Raw genomic sequence first — 21215 nt, 5'->3', positions numbered from 1 at the left:
TCTGTGCATGACAGGTACAAAATAAACATATAAACGTTGCACAAGCACAAATTATGTCTAGACTGGTATTACATTTTGTTACAAGTATATAACATTGCAGTTAATGGCGTAGATGCATGTTATATTAGCAGCGTTTCACTTTAATTCGAGAGGTTCCTTGCATACGGTCTATACTGTACAGTCACTGCTTCTTCCTAATCAGGGTCATGGATGCCTGAACCCATCGTGGGACACTGGTGTGCCTATGCCTTGTGCCCATTCACTCACACCTATAGACAATTCAGAGTCGCCAATCCTCCTAGTGTACTTGCCTTTGGTTTGCCTGAGGGAGGCTGAAATAAACTCTAACGGTGGAAGGTACCTGAGGGTGAAGATGTGTTGGGGGCTGTGGGCAGCTGAGGGCAGGTGGTGTGACTGAGCCACTAGCGTTGCAACCACTGAGTATCCAGATCCTTCCAGAAACACAGACAGCGTCTGGGGCAGCAGATCCTCAGACTCGGCTGTGAAATGCAGCCATAGGGCCTGTCTGTAGCTTAGCAACTGGTCCCCCATGAACTTTTCTGTGGAGAAAATGAAAGTAGGGTTGGAGGGGGTTGAGGAGACGGTCATCACTCAGCAATGCTATGTTAAACCCTGGATGTATGAGGAATAACTGCTTTTTTTTCTGTGTGACAGTGTATTTACTGGTATGTGTGCGCGCGTGTGTGTGTGTGTGTGTGTGTGTGTGTGTGTGTGTGTAGTAAAAGGTGAGAGCTACCCCATCAAAAAGCTGCTGAGCAGCTGTTAGCCCATGCAACGGACTGTCAAGAATGTTGGACCACACACTAATCAGCTAATAAGCATGTAAGGTCATGGTGGGTGGGTACACAAGAGTGTGTGCATTCATGTGCTGGTGTGAACACAAAATCTAGATAGCCTTTAAGGGATTGGATGGGGCTGTGTCTGAAACACTATAGGGTTCAGCATCAAGTAATCAGACCATCTTCAGGGAAACAATGCATGAGGTTTTGTGTGTGTGTCATGAAAGGGGTACAGATCTCTCAATAGGAGGCTGGGTGTGATTATTCGCCATATCATCTCTGCATCAATATAGACAATTAACTCCACTTCAAAGCAATTGTACAGACTATCTCTCTCTCACACACAAACACAAAGTCACGGTGGCATGGTGCATGGAAGGACGCATTCGCACAGGGGGGGTCTATCTATAAAACAGGTACACGCATCAGCACAGGACTTACAGCTTAAGGATCCGACAGGGAAGCGATACAAGAGGCAGATATTTAAACATTCACAAGAGCAAAACACAATGAAGTTCTGGCCTGAATCCTGGAGCCGGAATGTCCTCTCCGAAGTCAGTCCATGACACATACACACACACACACAGAAAAAGCAAAGCACTATGCCATAATAATTTAACTGTAAAACTGATGTGAATTTACGTGGTATTGCAATTAAACGCCCTTTAATGCAATTAGAGCAAATCATTCAGTATGATAACATTTGATGTATGTTACCCTAGCAAAATTGTATTAAGCTCAGACACAATCATTTGTGATAATAATTTTTATAAGTGTGTTTTTAATTATGCTAATTAATCATGTACATCCCAAAATCCCCACATGCAGTTTGGTCCTTTCCCAGGTCCTTCCCATCCCAGAGTTACATGTAGTGGGGGTCTGGAAGTCCAACATGGAGTATATTAAGCCCCCTTCACAAAAGGAAATCCTACATGGCTTTCAGTGGATGATATCTCTATTAAGAGATAATTGTTTGAGTAGCTGGTCAGGAGCTCTTACACAAGCAGCCATTGTTTTCTATGCGCTTAATAGCCTTCAGGGAATTAAACCCAGGTAGATGTGACAAAACATGTCATGACTACTGATGCCAAATAAAATATGGAGCAGAGACCTAATGGATCCAGTGACCACAGCTACAAGGTTTTTTCTCTTTTAATGCTTGGTTTTCAATGCAAGATCCTCTGGCGCAACGGTAGTGCGTCTGACTCCAGATCAAAAGGTTGCATGTTCAAATCACGTCAGGGCCAATACATTGGCGGGTCCAGACCTTAACCCCATTGATAATATTTGGGATGTGCTGGAGAAGAATTTACGCAGCAGTCTGACTGTCACATATTCCCTACTAGATCTTAATGAAAATGTAATGCAAATCTGGACAGAAATAAATGTTGTTACAAGCTCATGTAATCGAAACAATGTCACTGTGAATGCATGCCAGAATCAAGGCTAAATGCGGTCCAACTAAATATTAATGTGTGTGATTTGCCGTTTTTTTAACTATTACTAAAAAATGATCATGATTAATAATTTTGCTATATAACAGCAAAACCATGGATTTAAGAATGCATAAAAAAAATCCCTTTTGTACAGAAACAGTCTCTTTTTAAACTGTCACATATGCAATAGGCAAATATCTGGGTGTATTTTTTTGAGCCCTCAGTCAAGATTCAGACCACTTTCCATCAATCCCACCTGAACACTTGAATATGCTGTCTCCCTGTCAGCCCTTCACGAACCCGCTCTCGACTCACTGTGGCCCCTCCCTCACACAGTGGTCCGAAGTGTGGCCCCCTTTTAACATTCTTTAACATTCTCCATGCTCATGCTGCTATGTTCTCAGCCACTGCCCTTCCGCCACTCCTACCAGGAGTGACTCATCAGGATGCGAGCGTGAAGCGCCGTGGTCCCTGCGGTCGCCCTGAGCTGATGCTGCCTGCTCGTATGAGTAATCAGAAGATGCCACGGAGCACCCAGCGTCCACACCAGCCCTCACGCCACTCACGCGGGCATGTTTTCCACCAGCCTCCGGAAGCGGGGGCGAACACTGAAGGCAATATAAGATCTTATTTTGGAGTTAATGGGCAAGACAGAGAAAAAAAAAGACATAATACCAATAAACCAACTAAACAGAGGCTGCGAGGGGACAGATGGGGAGATTGAGAGAGTACCTATGAATTAAAATGACATCCTCGTGGATTACCGGCACTTAGATTTTTTGCAAGACTTCTTTTCTTTGTTTCTTTTGGACTCGATCAGACGTTCTCGGGCCTGCGACCCTTTCTCCAACACCATTGTGCAAATTACCTTTTGCTGCACCGACGTCTGATGACATTTAGCGCGCCGCCAACGGGACAACGATCAGTCTGGGCTTTAAATTTCCTTCGAGCCAATTAAATCAACTCAACTTCAATTAAATTACTCTGGCCTCACACAAACAAACCCAATTCCCCGAGTGTGGCTGGGATGACATTCACTGCACAGCCAGCCAGTTGGAGTTGCACCGAGCCGGATTTGCTTTGCCCGAGGTGTCTGTGAAGGATATTGTTTACCGACTGGCCAAGGTGGAGATTAATCTCTTGTGCCCGACAGAAATGATGTGGTTATGTGGTGAATTGAATTGTAGCGGGGCCATTTACAGTTGGCGGATGCCCATTGTTCAAGGCGCATATTGTTCCGTGATTGTATGGGGTCTTAGTCTGTTTCAGTGGGTTTGTGCAGGGAAACACGGCTTAATGCGGTTTAGGGGGTTGTTGCATGAACCTTGCTGTTTGGAGGTGTCAGTCACCTTTGTCTCATGGGCATTCTGAGGCCAAGATCATTTTCAGCTCTGTGATTGGATGTCATGGCAGCTGGAGTGAATTTAGAATAAAACCAACCCTGTGTGAGATGGCACCACGCTGGTGCGCTGTAGGGTGGTGTTTATGTAAGGTGACGTTCTGCATCTTGCCACTGTCCATCATGTCCATCGCTCTCTTTTGTGGGACGGAGGTGGGGGGGTTAAACGTTCTTCACATTGCCATCCTATAGAGCAGCAGCAGACTTTGGCTACAGTGTCACCCTGAAATATCTGACAGAACTAAAACTGACATTGAAATGGAGGGGCTATTACTGAACTTGTTTGTGTGTGATTCAGCCATTGACTTCTGGGCCAGAAAGGCACTACATACACACACACACATGCAACATGTGCACTATTGCCAACAAAGGCTTCATAAGACTTCCAACTGAAGCCTTCTTGCCATTGTTCTCTGCAGAAATAACACACATTGACAGCAACTTACAAAGGGGATCTCACTGTGCACAAGTGGGTGGGGCACAAGTGGGTGAGGCACACGACACAGGAGGAGAGTTCAGGTTTACTGTGGCATAGCTGTACGAGGTGGGCTGAAGAATGGTCAGGCAGTGATTGTCGATAACAGGAACATCACGGCCACGGCCTTGTCTACTTCTGGGTGGCGTCCTCTCGTGCATTTGTGTGCCCCCTGTGGGCCCGGAAGGTGGAACGGGGGCCGGTTCAAGCAGGGAAATGGGTTAGAGTGAATGAAAAAGAAGGAGGGCTATTTTGTGCTTATGGCCTTTTCACTCAGTATGATCTGACTCCGAAACCTACAAGAGACCCAATGGGAGGATTATAGTGGAGTGAAAAAGAGAATAAAGAATGAAAGAAACTGTTGCTGTCTCCAGCTGTAATCTTTAAAGAACACATACAACCCATAAAGAGGGAGAGAGACGAAAGGGGATGGGGAAGGATGGGGGGGTGGGGGAGGTGTGAGGGAAAGAAAATGAGATCATTAAACAGGACAGTGGAGTAATAGATCTTTGCGTATTAACACTTGGCGGAGAACAACACGAGCGAGCGCTGCGCCGTGGCGATAAGGAAAGCGCTGCAATGAGCCACCAATGCCCTCTCTAGCAATATGGCCACTACTCAGGCTGCCGAGGCCAACGCAGACACCATGATGGATGAGCCACTGCCCCTTCACCCACCCCACAACCAACTAATAAATACATAGGCTCATAAAAAACCAAATGCCCTCTCCTGAGAAAGAGAAGGTGGGGCCGGGGACAGAATTGTAGTGCACTTAAAGAACGTGAAACATCAGCTGTCCAATGGTTCTGAGCCCTTGTGGATGACAGCTTTTAAATAATGCGAATTCTCCTCTGATCACAAGGCCTGAAGGCTGAAACGCATGGACATGCTGCTAATGAGATTTTTTTCTCTCTGCTTCCTCGCCAAATAGGCAGGAAGTCTTGGGTTCATTGGGCCGGGCGCCTCCGCTTGTTGGTGGATGATTAGTGGGCTGCAATCTTTTGCAGACTGCCGGCACCAGACAGGCCCTGCCACAGCACCATTGCCTGGGACTGAAAATGAATGCTTCAGTTGTGGCAAATTTGCACTGAATGTTTTTTTTACAATTTTTTTTTCCCATGGTTTTTTAGGTGGTTACCAAAAATTACAGGTCCTGATTAGCTTTATAATAATTTTAGATTTGTCATATTTGTGACATCATGCATGCACACACCAAAAAATAAGTCATGACTCGCAACTAATGCTGTATTGCAAAAGAATAACTATATATGTCTTGATCAAGTGCTTTCTAAATGAAGTGCATGTGCAGATACCAGAGTGTCAGTACCTGAGAAGAGATATTGTGATCATCTCTGAATCCAGCTATTTCCTCACTTTACTGCCCTCTACAGGAAAGTCAGGTCATGGACAACAGAGTTCTGATAGACTCAGCACACCGCAAACATAAAACTATATTCACAGATCCGTCTTGAGTTTTCCTGGGCCCTCCAAGTTCCATGGAAACTGGCCCCATAATCAAACAGATGAACATTCAGATAAGCTGCACCCAAAAGCACCAGCATCTATTAGAAGAATATTCAGATTGCACATCATGTGTGACTTTTCCTACCTTCAACAATTGGTGTTAAAGTAATGATCAACCTTTGTTAAGGTTTCTACTTCGGTTTATAAAGCCACTGTGGTTTTAGCGCTGTATAGTTTGCAAAGATGGAACAAAGATCAATCAAGGTGCAATCAAACATGCAAACACGCATGTATTCACAAGCATGTGCACAGAGGCCCTGACCCACCCCAAAGAAAAATTACAAGGGATTAATAACATTCCAGAAGCATGCTGGGTAAAATACCACCATTGTCACTCTCCATTTTCTTACAGTGAGAAATCCTTAACTTTCAAAAAATTTCTTACATTAGATGGTGAAAATACATGTGTGACCCTGAAACTAAAAATATCTTACTGTTGAACGGACTGGGAGCTCCAGACTACAAATTTATAATCTGTCTGTGAATGGCTGGGAGTTTTGGCACCTTGTGTAATTTGTAAGACCTGATACTGACCAGTGTTGCTATTGATTGGTTCTTACCTGGTGCCTTGTAAAAGCCCTGGTCGAGTTCGTTGTAGGGCAGCAGGTACACTTCTCCTTCCTTCCATAACAGGGGAACCTCTAACCCCCCAGAGAACTCACCCACCCAGCCGTCCGTACCTGAAAACAGCCAGAGGACCATGGATGTGGTTTTATTTATTGTATACTGGTCAGTAACAATGACAAATGAATGTGTAAGCTTAAAGAAAGCTACCCTTTAAGACAACCTTTTCTATGTACAGTTAGGGACTATGGTTGTCATGTACAGTGGTTGTCATGTACATTTGTCTAGCCCACAGCAGTCAACTAACCATAGACTAAAGCCTCTATAATGTATGTGCAAGGTACGTATTTCCAAGCAGGCTTGGGCAAATTATTAGAGAAGGCTGAACATGTATACCTTACCATAAATAATATGCCATTACAGTACATTTAAGTTATGCATATTAAACATTTAGGAATGCGTATAAATGCATTCGTTTTCTTTTTCAATAATTAATAATAATTAATTGCAGCATTAATGAACTATGACCATAAATATTATTTATTATTTACTGTTATCCACATTTGCATGAAGCAGAATTGTCCCCTTGTGAGTGTTTACATTACCTTCACACACATACAATTTATGAAAAATTAAATATGATAATATAAGTCACAATCAAATTGTGTGAGAAAGGAAATCCTGTGTTGGACTAACGATTTAAATATGGAATGTCAGCTGATGTGCTACAGGTGGCAACTGGCATATCAGCATCAACATGAATAAAATATCAACATGAATATTATTCCCTATTTACTGTCAACCACATCTGAATTTGAGCATGCAAAGCAGACTCATTTTTTTTCAATATAAAAAGCAGATTTACACCAAATGTTCTCTTATTTTCCAGAAAACTGACCAGACATATTATAAAATGTAACGTACACTGAAGACATATAGTGTTACATTTATTACAAAGCTGTATGTAAGGATGTAGCTGAGAAATGCAATATACTTGTCTGGTGTGGCCGGTGGGAGTATGTTGTGGAGCCTTTTGTGTCTTATTTCACCAAAACTCCATCTGTTTTTATAACCTCAGGTTAGAGAGATGGTGATTGACTGATTTGGGAAGCTTTTCACTGAATTATTTATCTAAATGCCCACAGTTGGGAGCCAATTGGGTAATGAACTAACTGAAGGTCAGAGGTGATGATGATTGCTTAATTATGTTTCACAGTATCAACATTAAATTCGATTGGGTAATTACCCTCCAGGAAGTCGGAGGTGATGTTGACTGGTCTGTACTGATATGAGGATGTGCAGGCGAGGGAGTGGCCAAAGCAGAAGCATGTCTGACAGCCATCAGGGTCCTCCTGCTGCAAGTTAAATGAGCCAGGCTTGCATCTACACACACACACACACACACACACACACATTAACATTATCATAGTGGGTTCACATTAATGTGATATGTAATTATTTTGTGTGTGTGTGTGTGTGTGTGTGCATGTGTGTGTGTACCTGTTACAGCTGTGCCCCTCTACATTGGTTTTGCAGTAACAGTGTCCATCACCAGAGGAGCAAACACCCACACTGCCTCTGCCATCACACTCACACAGACTGCAGAGAATAAAACTGGTCAAATGTATCACCTAACATAGCTGTACACATAAAAAATTCCACACGCTGCCAAACAAAAAAAAAATCTTACAATTAGAACACACATATGAATGTCAAATATATCAAATCACCAAAAGCATTTTAACAAAATATATAACTGTCTTTTCATTTTACGTTAACAGCTACAATTAAAAATAAATCTTAGGGCTCTTTTATTTATTTGTTTATTTTAATTATACATACATACATACATGTATATATATGTATTGTATTAACTCCTAGTAAAACTATATAGAATATATAATGTGCACACACACACATGAGTCACAGTCTATTACACACACAGAGCACAGATACGGTACACACTATGAAGAGTGACATGTTTGAGAAATCGCTCTCTGAAAGATCAAAGGGACTCGCTGTGGGTCAGTATCTTGTCAGTCTCAGCTTTGGGCTTCTGACTATTCATTTATTCCTCAGACAGTCTGACGTGTGTATGTTGAGTGGCTACATTTACACAGGAGTAAAGTTAAACAGAATCAATGTTTTAAGCATGCTCCCATTAAAACTAATTCAATTATCATGAGCATTCCCACTTCACTGGTCCTCTCGTCTTCTGTTCAGCTTCACTGAGCTGGGCAATTCACACCACAGTTTCGCCCCTTTCTCTCTCTCTCTGTATGTGTGTCTGTGTTTCAGGGAGAATCTGAAAAAGTGGCCGTATTTCATGATGGGTGAATCTCATGTACAGAATTGCTGGCAAGGGGTGAGATTTTACAGGATGGGAGTTAAAATGGAAGTGTGTAGAGAAGGAGTGTGTGTTAGTTGTCAGTACTTAGTAGTACGGCAGTGTAGACATACTGCAGGAGGCCAGTTCAGTCAGACATCAGTATGCAGCTGGCACTGCAGAGCTGCTTTACTGCGTGCTGCACAGCACACACACACTTACATAAACTGGCAGGAGGGCAGCAATGAGCATCATTTAGAGAAATGTACATGCACATACATCTAAATCAATGAATGTATGGACAAATCCTAACATTTTCCACATCGTGTTATACCTGAACAATATACACATGAATGTGGGGTATTGTTCTGAATTTTATATAATATATAATTGTCTAAAATATATATATTTTTGTTTTTCTTTAAAAAAATTAAAATAAATAAATAATAAAAAAGACTTGTTTAGGCACACAATACAATTCTGGAAGATGGCACCATATTTGTATTGTGTGCCTAAACACTAAAAGTATTTTTTTAAGAAAAACAGTTATATATTATATTACATTGCATATGGTGCCATTAATTAATATTAATTAGTTAGGCCAATACAGTATATCAATATATTCTCAAAACCCATTATACAATATTCACACATTTAAGTGTTTGTATGAATATGATGAGCTTCCATCCATCCATTCATCCATCATCCCCATACCTGCATCCTCCTGGGCTGAGGGAGTGGTGTCCAGGCTTACATGCATCACATTTCTGGCCCATCACATTATCCCTGCATACACACACACCCTGTTCATCACACTGCAGACTCACTGAGCCTGGCAAGATAGAGGGGAGCAAACAAGCAATGTTTGTTTATTGTGTTTTTGGTATATGCATACATCCATATGTCATGTGACTCAACGACAGGTTGTATAGACTTGATGAATGAGAGTGTACGATTGCGTTTTATGAATGTGTGAATGAGTTAATACATTGGTGTGTCACACATTAATATGCATGATTGCTCATACACATATCTGCTCAAGTTTGAGTGTGCTTTACGTGTTTGTGTGTATGTGAGATGCTCACCCATAGCATTGCAGCTGCAGTTCGAGCAGACGTGGTCAAGGTGACGTCTGAAAAAGTTGCTTCTGCAGTGTTCACAGTGAGCGCCATCTGTATTATCCCTGCAACCTACACAGCGTCCCCCGCTGCCGCTCCTGCGGTACTGTTCCGGATCAAACACGCAGGTGTCTGCATGGTCACTGCAGTTACACACTGATAACACACACACACAGCATACACTTAACAATGCAATATTACAATATATACAATATGACATTTAATGAAATAAATAAAAACAATCTTGTTTACAAGTTACGAAGTATAAATGCATGTAAAAACGGAAAGTTAAAGTGACATTTTAAGTAATATTGTGGGACCAAAGAGACCAAAATGAGAGGTCATGGAAACGATGGAGATAAAAGACAAAGTTCAGAAGGTACAGGAAAGGAAAAAAAATGAATAGACAGGAAGGAGCACACATTCAGACATATAGAAAGGTTAACATGCTGACCTGGATCAGCATCCTTGTTGTCTTTGTAATATGTCTTGTTCAGGAATTGTTCACGGAATATCTATTAAAGTCATCCTGGGACCTGTTCTGGAGTGTTGATTTGAGTGCTAGCCATCGCCACACACCTGCGGGCTGGTTTTCGTTGTCCCCTATTTTTCCCCCTGTTGTAGGCCATCGTGTTTCGTTATTGTTAATAAATCCTTGTTCCCAGAATGTCTCGCCTCTGCGCTTCCTTCCCCCGTCAGCGCGCCAACATGACAATTAGTGAACTGGTCAATCTGACAAAATGTTCCCAACATGTTGAATCTTATTTCAAATGCCCACCTTAATTAACCAACCCCCCAAAAAAATCCCCCTTGCATCATTATAATAACGCCTCTAACCACAAGAACAAATTTTCCAAGTGGTAATGTCCAATCAGGAATTTCAAGTGGTCTGCCCAGAAGGACAATGTGGGCAAATTATCCATTTTATAACAATTCACACTGTCTATTGAGTTTGCAGTAACCATTAGATTATTGCTCCCTAGTGAAGAATACTTTTGGCTAACACTGACCCTTTTTGCAGAGAAGAGTTCACTTTCCAACATGTTACCTGATTCCTCAATTCCCTCCATTTCCAGAACAATTACAGAACAATAAAACAATCATAATAGCATTGATGTAACAATACTGAAAGATGCGGATGGAGGGGCTGCAGAAGTGTGAAGGAAATTAGAAAAAGGTGTTGTGTGTGAGAGAGAACAAGACAGTGAGAAATTAAGGAGAAAAAGGGAAGTGTAGCTGCTAAATTGATGTGAAGTGTGAAAGGAAAAAACTCAAAAGATCTGTGGCAGTGTTGGCCTAGTGGGTAAGGAAGTGGACTCGTAACTGAAGGGTTGATGGTTCCAATCACTGAGGTCACTGAGGTCCCCTTGAGCAAGGTCCACACACAGGGATGGACAAATAGATGGATGGGACACATACAGGCACATGCCTTTATGAATCTCTCACAACGTGGCACTCACATCGTTCATTCATAAATACACAAAACTCATCACATCTCCTGTTGCGGCTTTAAAATGTCATTCATGTTTAAAGATGAGGACTACAAAAACAAATGAAACATTCAAAGACATGCGAACGGCAATAAGTACTATGTCTGACTGGCCACCGCTAATGTGGTTAAAGGTCATAATGATTCGTGGAGTCCACAGGGATTCGATGGTAATATTTTTACTAGAGGGAACAGAATTTCTAGTTCGAGCCATAGGCATAAATATACTACTGCGCACACACAAAACACACAATGCGTGGCTGAGTACTCACTCACACACTGGTTGGCAGAGTCAGCAGTGGCACGTGCCCATGGCCGATTCTGGTAGAAGGGGGCGCACAGATGGCAATCTGCCCCAGCGGTGTTGTGCTCACAAACACACACAGGCTTTCCCTCATCGCTCAGCACACATTCACTTGCGTGGCCATTGCATTTACACCTGGAATACACACACACACACACACACGCACACACACACACACACACACACACAAAAGATAAATTTATAAACTACATCCTTCTTTTAAAACCTCCAGTTTTTAAAAAGCTTGTCTATCATATTCTTATACTTATGGACATTATGGATGTAAGGCTCTCAGAGGGCTATCTCAGAGTCATTTAGCTGCCTAAGAAGAGTGTCCCAGTGTCTTTGGTCATAGAATGTCATAAAAATATTCAGGTAGACAATGCTTTCTCATCTCATTATTCCATGACAGGCAGTTTCCAATGTCTGGAATGATGATTAAAACACTTTGTGGTTACATAATTGTGAAATAATAATAATAAAAAAAACATTAGGAATGATGTCAAAACCTCATTTAATTTCTGACAATAGATGTGGAACTGACAATTATAGAATATTTGGTTTGGAAAAAATCTTAGCAATCACAAGCCTGCTTAACTGTTTGGGTCAACAGGAAAAGAGAAATGAAGTAAATGTGTGTGCGTGGGTGTGTCTGCATATTTTTGTGTCTGAGAATGTGTATTGAAACTATTGTGGTATTGAAACTATTGTGGTAGCCTAGTGGGTAATACACTCGCCTGTGAACCAGGAGACCCAGGTTCAAATCCCTGAGCAAGACACTTAACCCTAAGTTGCTCCAGGGAGACTGTCTCTGTAACTACTGATTGTAAGTCGCTCTGGATAAGGGCGTCTGATAAATGCTGTAAATGTAGACAAGCTTTTATGGGTGGTAGTGGCCTAGTGGGTAACACACTCGCCTATGAACCAGAAGACAAGGGGTTCGAATCCCACTTACTACCATTGTGTCCCTGAGCAAGACACTTAACCATAAGTTGCTCCTGGGAGACTGTCCCTGTAACTACTGAATGTAAGTCGCTCTGGATAAGGGCGTCTGATAAATGCTGTAAATGTAAATGTATTGTGTTCATTAGTGCTCTGTCTGCTATATGCCTGTTCCTTTAACCAGAAACCAGTTGATGATATGATAATCGAATCAGGATGATAATCGAATCAGGATCAGCTACAATCATTTGATTTTTAAGCCCCCTCTAAATGTATATCTGTAAAATCTAAAAACGTTTATACTGGAATGCATACATGGGCACCTTGCATAAAAACAGACTGCTTTTCATTGAGTATCATTTAAACTCATTTCATTTTTACCAATAATGTGACCAAAGCAGGAACAGGAAAAATATTAATTATAGAACAAGACTAATGATCAATAAACATGGCAATGTGGTGTCAAATAATAGAATTCCAGGAAAACCCTTTTTGTTTAAAATAATTCTGAAAATAATTCTGAGACTGTATACACTGTCCATTGTTAGGCATGTCAGTTTTAACTGAAATGTCAAGTTTTGATTGATGTATCCTATATTGAGGACGAAGGGCAATGTCATTGACCCGTATACACTCAAAAAATGATTTGTTGAATTAACTTAATTCAATTATGACACCTATTTCCACACATTTGAATTATGCTATTTGATACTAAATAGACCAAATAGAAGGGTCCTATTTGCCTGCCTTAGTTTCAAATAGCATAAATCAAATGTGTGGAAAGAGGTGTCAGAATTGAATAAAGTTAACCCAACAAATAATTTTTTTGAGTGTAGAACTGCTTGTCTTCATGAAAGTTAAATCTCTAGTTTCTTCATAGGGTTTTGGTGCAATGCATAGTATGTTACAAATACACATTCAGCAGTAGCTCTGACATGCTGGTCTGTAGAGGACCTGTTTAGTGTCTTTTGTGGTGGTGCTGGTGGGGTAATTGTCTCACCTGCCTCCCACTGAGAAATCAGAGATGGCATAGAAATAGGAGCGAAGCACCTTGGCATCTTTGAAAAACTCGTCACCAAATGTATTCAGCCTGTCTAGAGATATCATTAGATCCGTGGCTGTCACCCAGTCCTACACATAGAAAGATCGAAAAGAACAATACAGGAAATATATTTTATACTTTTGAACTAACCTGCATGCACATAGACATACAAAAACACACATCTAAAAAAAAGATCTGTAAATGTCTCCTCAACGTGAGAAGACTGGAGTTTAAACTGCAGGTCGAATAAAGGAATAAACATGAGGGACAACTAAAGGAAAAACAGAATGAGGGTGTAAACAGGAGTGATCAGATAAAGGAGGGTCAGACGTGGTGGCACTGCAGGAAATTCTCCTTCCCTACAAACACCTCAATTTTTCAAAGAACTGGAGTGAATGAAATATTTTTTTCTTCCTCTTCGCCCCTGGTTGGAGGTGTGCTGGTGACTAGAAAGGGCTGAATGTTTTTTGAAGAGCTGAAGATGCGTGCTGATCAGTTTCAGCAGACAGATGTACAATTCACCTGTACCCCTCCCAACCACACACACAATCAAAATCACACACAAGATTCAGTTCCCCAGTGTTAGCGGGATTCACTTTTGACTGAATGCACAGTATTGTCCAAATAATAAACTTGTAGCAGGTCACTGTGTGAGTTTACATGTGTGTATATGGGTGTGTGTGTGTGTTTTCAATGCTAATGTCAGTTCATACTAAGAGATTCTCTTCATTGTCTGCTACATTCTCATGCTCAGCAGTCACTGCTACACATATAATACATATATTAATACATATAATTTGTTTAGAGCACATTTATAAGAAGTTAAAAAGTATGAGTTGTTGATCTCCCAAATACACACAGTTAGTCAGTCAATTGTCAATGCACATAGCGAGAATATACATAGTTTTACTAATTCATTCACAGTGGATAACTTGAATTCACCATGACCTTAACAATCACAACTGTTTAATTCCAACTGTTTCCAATTCTAACCCTGATGTAACATCTGACCTAATCAATAAGAAGGTTAATGTATGTTGCCAGAACAATTAAACAATTTTCTGCCCTTTGTTGAATACAGTGTAAAAAATATATACTTTAACTGATCAATTTATCTAGTAAACCAGTTAAAACCAGGGAGAAAATAGAAAAGTTTAAATTATAAAACTCATAATTGACCATGGTTCTTCGAGCAAGAACTCTTAACTCTTAACTCTTGTTCAATAGTGACAACAGTGGTGACCTAATGGGTATGTAAGTGGACTTATAGATGGAAAGTTGCAATTTAATACAGAGGACAGATTTCATTGTGTGCACCATGTGCTGCGCTGCAGTATTTCAAAATGGCAAAACAAATCAAAACAAAGTTGGTTTTATTATTGCATTGTATGAATCTGAACCAAGAACAATGGTCAGAATGTTGCTTTACAAAACCTTGTCACTTTAAACTTTCATGCACTTTAAAGGGTTAAGTGTCTGTGGAGAGTTTGGTCAAGAAAACCCATATGGAATCAGTCAGCACTGCACATGACCTGTGCACCTCTTGCTTGCTGTGACTGGCTTTAAAGTCACAGGTCACCTCCTATTCAAACATGTACAAAGAGAAGGAGGGATCTAATGCAGACACAATTAGATTAATGAAGTCTTTGATGGCCACAATAAGGTGTATAAGAGGATTGTGGATATTCTCTGTGTTTGTATGTCTGTATCTTATTTGCATGTATGAATGTGTGTTTAATGACATGTTTTGTGCTAATGCATTTACTAATGTTAAATAATAAAATTATCTAGAAACAGAAGTGAAGATGAATCTTCACATAGAACTTCATTCACTGCAAAACTGCTAACACTGCTAATTAGCTTTACTTATTCCAACTGTAATGTTCTCATGCTTGACAAATCTTAATTTATGCCCCTTGTTTAGTTTCATGTTTACACTTGCAAAGATTAGCACTCAGAACTGTACACACAGTCATTTCTGGTAATTAAATTCATTTAATTTTTTTTGTTTGTTTTTTTAAGACTTGACATCTAGCCACTAAATACCCAATGTGAGAGGGTCAGAGAAACATTTCCTGCAACACAGAAAACAGCTCAGTTCAGGCCAATTAATGTCAAATACATATTACATTGTCAAGATGAAAACAGTAGATAGATCATACTCAGCATGTGTGATTTTCTGATCTTGCTCAAATAAAATGTATGAAGCAAAGATTTTTGATTACGCCTTTTTTATGAAGTGACTACAAAATTTGGTTCAGTTAAGAAACGCATTTGTCAGTGTAAACCAATCAGAGGCAGAGATTGCATTGTGTATGCAAATGCATGCACAGAGAAACAAATAGGCGTCACCAACTTGTGTCTCTGACATTGATGAATTGATAATTTTTTTTCTGTTAATGCACTGGTTGCAGGTGAAGAGCTGTAAAAGAGATTGCACGATGCACCATTTTTTAAAAATAGTTTTCAATTCTGAATGGCAGCAATTATACTACAATGGGACTGCTGATGTGAGTTGTGTTGGTTGAAGGAGGTAAAATCCAGTAACCTCTATGCTAACAAAACAAGCTTTTCCTTAGTGCCGGGGTAAATGATTCTGTCAAATTACCTGAAGCAAAACAACATAAGCTGTACCACACAAGCCAGAAGGCAGGGCAAGGAGGATGGATAGTTCTCAGGCATGGCTGAAAACTTCCCAGATCTGTCTTGACTAAGTAGATCTGAAGACACGAGAGTCAGCAGGACCAAACCCACAGCTCTGTGCTTCTTGACATTCCCCTCAGGGTTCTCCTCTGATATCACCCTATGCTCCCTTGGGATCCTTGCCGTGGCTGTCCTGTTTACACTGGAGTTATGCTCCTTTTTTCCCCACACCTGTTCTGCATTTCCCTCTTCCCTCCTTCAAATACTGGCTGTAAACCAACAGCCAGCTCCTGTAGAGCACTAGAGCTGTAGAGTTGTGTCAACCAGTGTAGTGCCTGCTCATAACTGACATATGCAAAGTATAACATTGCATTTCCCCAATTCCCTTCAATTCATTGAAGATGCTGAAATTGTGCCACATCAAAATATAATTACTTTGTCAAAGCCAGGGCTCTGGTCATTAGGTTTTCCCATAAACGACTCTAACAAGGGGATAAATCTGATAAATGCTGTAAATGTAAAAATTTGGATTCATCCTAATCCAGTCTGTCCAGTTTTGAATTGTTAGTGAAAATAAGAAAATAGGGATATGAGAAAAAAATAAAGACAGGAAACAGGAAAAAAATGTTTCATGGTTTACAATTGTGAGAAAAGAAGTAACTGTCTCATGTTTTAAGTGCTGAGCATGTTCAATTCAACAAAATAAATGAAAACCAGACCTTGGTTTCTGCCTGCACACACAGGCTTTTCCTTTTCTTTTCATTTTCTGACCTGCTCCCTTTCTTTTTCCTACTTTTATTTCTCTATATGTTGGCTGCTGGCGACATTGGCATGGTACAACAGTTTATTTCTCAGGAGGCAGCACATATGAAAAAAAAACAGCAGTTAGTGCTGCAACTGCTGTGGCCACCCTAGGGAATTTTCCAGAGAGAGGCGGACGTCGGTAGTGGATAACCGAACCAGGACGCTGTCTCCAACACAGCTAATCTTCACATCTATTTCTGACTTGCCCGTTTCCTCTTATCTTTATTTGCAGTAAGACCAAAAAGACCTCCATTGCCTTTATGTGAGTTTTGCATTTTGAACTTGATGCCGTGTGTCTTTTCTGTTTGTATATATGTTCATTTGCGCGGGAGGTACGGATGTGTTCTGTATATAGGGGCCCTGTGGTGTAAATTTAGAACATCCCGTCCAGGGAGCTTTATGGATTGAAATCAATTGTTTTATCTTCAAGCAGAACAACAGCAGTCAGACATCTGGTTCTTCAAAAAACACAACCCAGACTGCACACACACACACACACATACACACAAAATAGACTTTTTATTTAATTACATTTTTGAGTTTAAGAACAATCATATTAAGGCAAGTGCATCATATTAAAGCAAGCTCATTTTATATTCTTTTACTGAAGGAATTACAGGACCAGCTCATGCATGCAGCGATTGCAGCTCAGTGCTTCGTATATACAGCCTGAATTTAATCAATTACAGTAATAAGAATCATTCGTAATTAACAATCTCATCCCAGAGATCACATGTTCACACACTGCATTCTATTTGCACATGAAAAGGACACTATTGTCTGAGCCAAGCAGTATTATTCATGGCAGGTTAACTGTAGTTCATTGCTGAAGCAGAATTGCTCTTTGAAATATCATGCGGTTAGCAGTATAGGAACAATTTTTAAGAGGTTAATTATTAGTCACCTTATTGGCTGCTTTTTTGTGCAAACAGCAGCAAAAGGCCTAATTATGGCTTGTTTTTCGCTAATTTGGTGAATGGTGCTTTAAATCTGCTTACTGTGAGAGATCAGTGCATTAGAGACATACACTCACACACAAATGCCAATATGTACACACAAAATGCATTGCACACATACTGTAAGTGCAAGAATGCTCAAATCCGACAGTTTTTTAATTGTTTGACGATTTTATAGAGTTTGCAAGTTTATTAGAAGGGTTAGCATAAATGGGTAGAAATTGTAAACAATGCCTTTGATCCTGGGTATGAAAAATACAGATACAGGTGCATGCACATGTGCACTCATTCACATTCCTAATACCACTCCCAGTAGTAAAACACACACGTGCACACACCATGCCAGCAGCATCTTCCACAGTGAGAGTTGATTGCTAATGACAGGCCCAATCCTTTCATACCCATCTTTCTTCTTTCAATTCATTCCTCCAGTCAGAGCCTATCCAGCTGATACCTGCAGACCTTCTTCTTTCTCTCTGTCTCATGCTCTTATTCCTCTCTTGCCCTTCCCTAAAGGGACAGCTTCCCTCATCGCTATCCAGATCTCTCAGTATGTGTACATCCCTTGCCGTTTCCTACCCGCCCTTCTTCCCTTCTTTCTTCTCCATACTTGCAAGGCTTCCAGCCAGAAAAGGTGAAGGGAGAGGCTTGTCGCTCATTTCAAACGTAATAAGTTTTTAATTTGATTGCTTAAGTTCTGCATGGCCTCCCTCTCATTCTCATTCATGGCCACACTTCCAATTTAGCACTCAGCCTTCCTGCTTCACCCAAAGAGAGGGAACAACAGAGGGCAATGGTAGGGGGGAGATGGGGTGATGGAGAGTGCTGCGGAGAGAGTGCCATTTTAATGGATGACTGAACAAATTAAATTTGAATTCATAGAGCGGCTGTCATCTTTCACTCGGATTGGGCAAAAAAATGCTTTATAAACTCCAGAACCACGCTTTCTTTTAAGTAATCCATTACTCCACTGGAAAGTGTCTCAGCACCATCTCACAAGGCGAATGTTTGTTATTCTGCTCAAATTTGTATTGTAAATTAGGGAACGCAGAAAAGCGAGCATGTTGTAATGACAACCGGCGTCTGTGCCAGAAACAAAACAAACAGAGCCAAACCGTTTATGACAAAACCAGACCAAACTACAATGATTCAAACCTAGGCAGGCCTAGAGACCAAAAAACAGAAATGAACAGGTGTCATATATTGAGGTGGTGATGAGACACTCAATCCCACAGAAGTTCTCATTCACTCAAAATACACATCTCCATGGCAATCACCCAATGTGATTTAGGCACTTAAAATGACACAGGACATGGTGGATGTAAAGGGACTAGACACAAAAGGGCGGCATATTTTTCTATTAAAAACCCATACATTGTTTTTTGTTCTGTAGTATTTATTTGTTTATTCACTGGTCCACTGTTCCAACATGCCATCCTTTAACACTAGAACTCTCAGAGAGGGACCATTTGGCCCTATCCCCCTAGCTCTACCAGAGAAGGGCCGTTTGGCCCAGTTGTTTTTACCTAATATCCTTAATCACATGTGAATGTGATTAATCCACTCTCTAACTCGGAACACATCTCATCACCTGAAGACATGTCAGAGTCCGAACGCTCTTGCAAGTCAATGGATACCTCCCCGCCATCCGAGTCACAGTAGTCCATGTTTTGCAGCAGAGCCAAAGCTTCGGCAGCATTGTAATCTCTTGGCAACTTTGCGGCTTGTTCGTACCCGTGACCATACCACAGCCATGCATGAAGTACTTTAGATTTAGAGTTTTTATTTTCCAGTGAGAGTCCAGAGGTGTTTGTCAGTAGCTGTATTTTACAACATGCTGGACCTGGTGGTGGCCAATTCCTACGTTCTGTACAAGGCATGTACAGGGTGGGAAGGCAAAAGAAGATTCTTTCTGAATCTTCTAGCCAAGGAACTCCATTGCCGATTTATGCAGCAAAAGGCAGTGGAGACAGAGAGGAAGGCTGCTGCTGTGCCAGGACTTGTGTGGACAACTCAGTGCCAGGTACAAGAGAACTGCACCAGAAATCGCAGCAGTTTCAACTCTGCAAAGTGTTAAAAACTTGGAATTGAACTATTCTGAGTAAAAAAAATGCAACTGTAACAGGCCTCACAGGTAATGGGTGATGGGGAGTGACACATTCCAATGAGCCACCCATTTACAAATGAATGGGAGCCAATTGTCGGTGATTGAGTTCTTAGTTTCAAATCGAGGGGCCATTTGACCTACCTCTGGTAGGACTGAGGGGGTCAGAAAAACCTGGGAGTTCTACAGTAACATGAGAAGGCCATTTGCTGATGCCTATGCAATGGTCCACAAATGAGTGTGGAAGGTAAAACGTACAGAACATTGGAAGTACATTGGAGTACTATAGAGGAGCACACTACTTTTATTGCCTGTATTTAATTAAAATACTGTGCAGAATATGATAAAATCTTAAAGAAATATAGCACACACTTTTTAGTTCAAACACATCTTTTATAAACTACATTAAAATGATATTTTTCTCTGGCCAAATGTCACATTTAAAAAGTAATTCAATAAGAAGTCTGTGACTGGGTAGAATTATCATGGCTGAAGGAAGGGGCAGGCCTGAGTTGTACAGTAGGTTGTACTGAAGCTCTTTAGAGGGATTGCTCTCTCCAGAGGCTTGGAGCCCAGGGGAGCCTCTCATCTTTGTCAACCGATTTAGAGTTCAAACATCTCCTCTCGTTTACCCCATTCTTTTACCATTCATTTTTTCACCAGCCTTACAGTGGAGATAATCGTGTCGGCATGAGTGACTGTACTGCAAGCGCAGTGGGAGAAACACTTCCGCTGCCTGAGCCGGGATTAAAATGCTAATAAAAACGAGCGGGGAGCGCTTCCTGGTTTAAGGCTGATGAAATATGCATGTTTTCCACGCTGACTTATGGCAGCAGCAGAAAGATGAGCACTCTTCATTTTATGCTCTGTTGACATTTGCAGCGCAGGGGCTAAGTTGAAAGAGCGAGAGAATAACATTTGCAGGTGCAGCACTTCACTACTTACAATGAATTGTGGGGGAAAAAAGGCTTTCTGAGTCTGTCAATGACAAAGAATATAGCAGAAAGTTGGGATAGTTAACAGAAACAACATCTTAAACGGCTGGGCCAGGAGGCGTGGCCAACATAAACAAGCTTCAGCTGTCTGACCTCAGCAACCTGAGCAATCTCATCGTCCTGTGCATTCGCTGCTGCCTGTTCCTGAAGCTCCTGCTGCCCAGACTTTTCTCCACAAAAGTTTTCTAGTGCATCACTTCACAGTCATTCCCCCCTGTACCCTAAAAACAAAAAACTTTGAGGTGTCTGAATTAGTTTTGTGACCCAGCTCATCTTCAGTTTCTGAACAGGACA

At 41.0% G+C, this 21215-nt stretch overlaps 1 protein-coding gene across 1 annotated transcript in view; it reads right to left on the bottom strand.

Moving 5' to 3' along the window:
- lamc3 (laminin, gamma 3) overlaps positions 1-21215 on the bottom strand; it is a 61825-nt gene that overhangs the window by 25710 nt on the left and 14900 nt on the right. The window contains exons 3-10 of the mRNA XM_028972672.1: positions 13378-13508; positions 11404-11570; positions 9610-9798; positions 9239-9356; positions 7699-7797; positions 7445-7581; positions 6195-6314; positions 362-560 (exon numbers count right to left, since the gene is read on the bottom strand). Of these exons, the coding sequence (XP_028828505.1) occupies positions 362-560; positions 6195-6314; positions 7445-7581; positions 7699-7797; positions 9239-9356; positions 9610-9798; positions 11404-11570; positions 13378-13508 (1160 nt within the window). The remainder of the gene's footprint in view (positions 1-361; positions 561-6194; positions 6315-7444; positions 7582-7698; positions 7798-9238; positions 9357-9609; positions 9799-11403; positions 11571-13377; positions 13509-21215) is intronic.

This window comes from Denticeps clupeoides, chromosome 3, assembly GCF_900700375.1.
Source record: "Denticeps clupeoides chromosome 3, fDenClu1.1, whole genome shotgun sequence".
NCBI lineage: Eukaryota > Metazoa > Chordata > Actinopteri > Clupeiformes > Denticipitidae > Denticeps > Denticeps clupeoides.
Note: the sequence above shows the minus strand (reverse complement) of the source record. Positions and strands in the feature narration are given on the sequence as shown.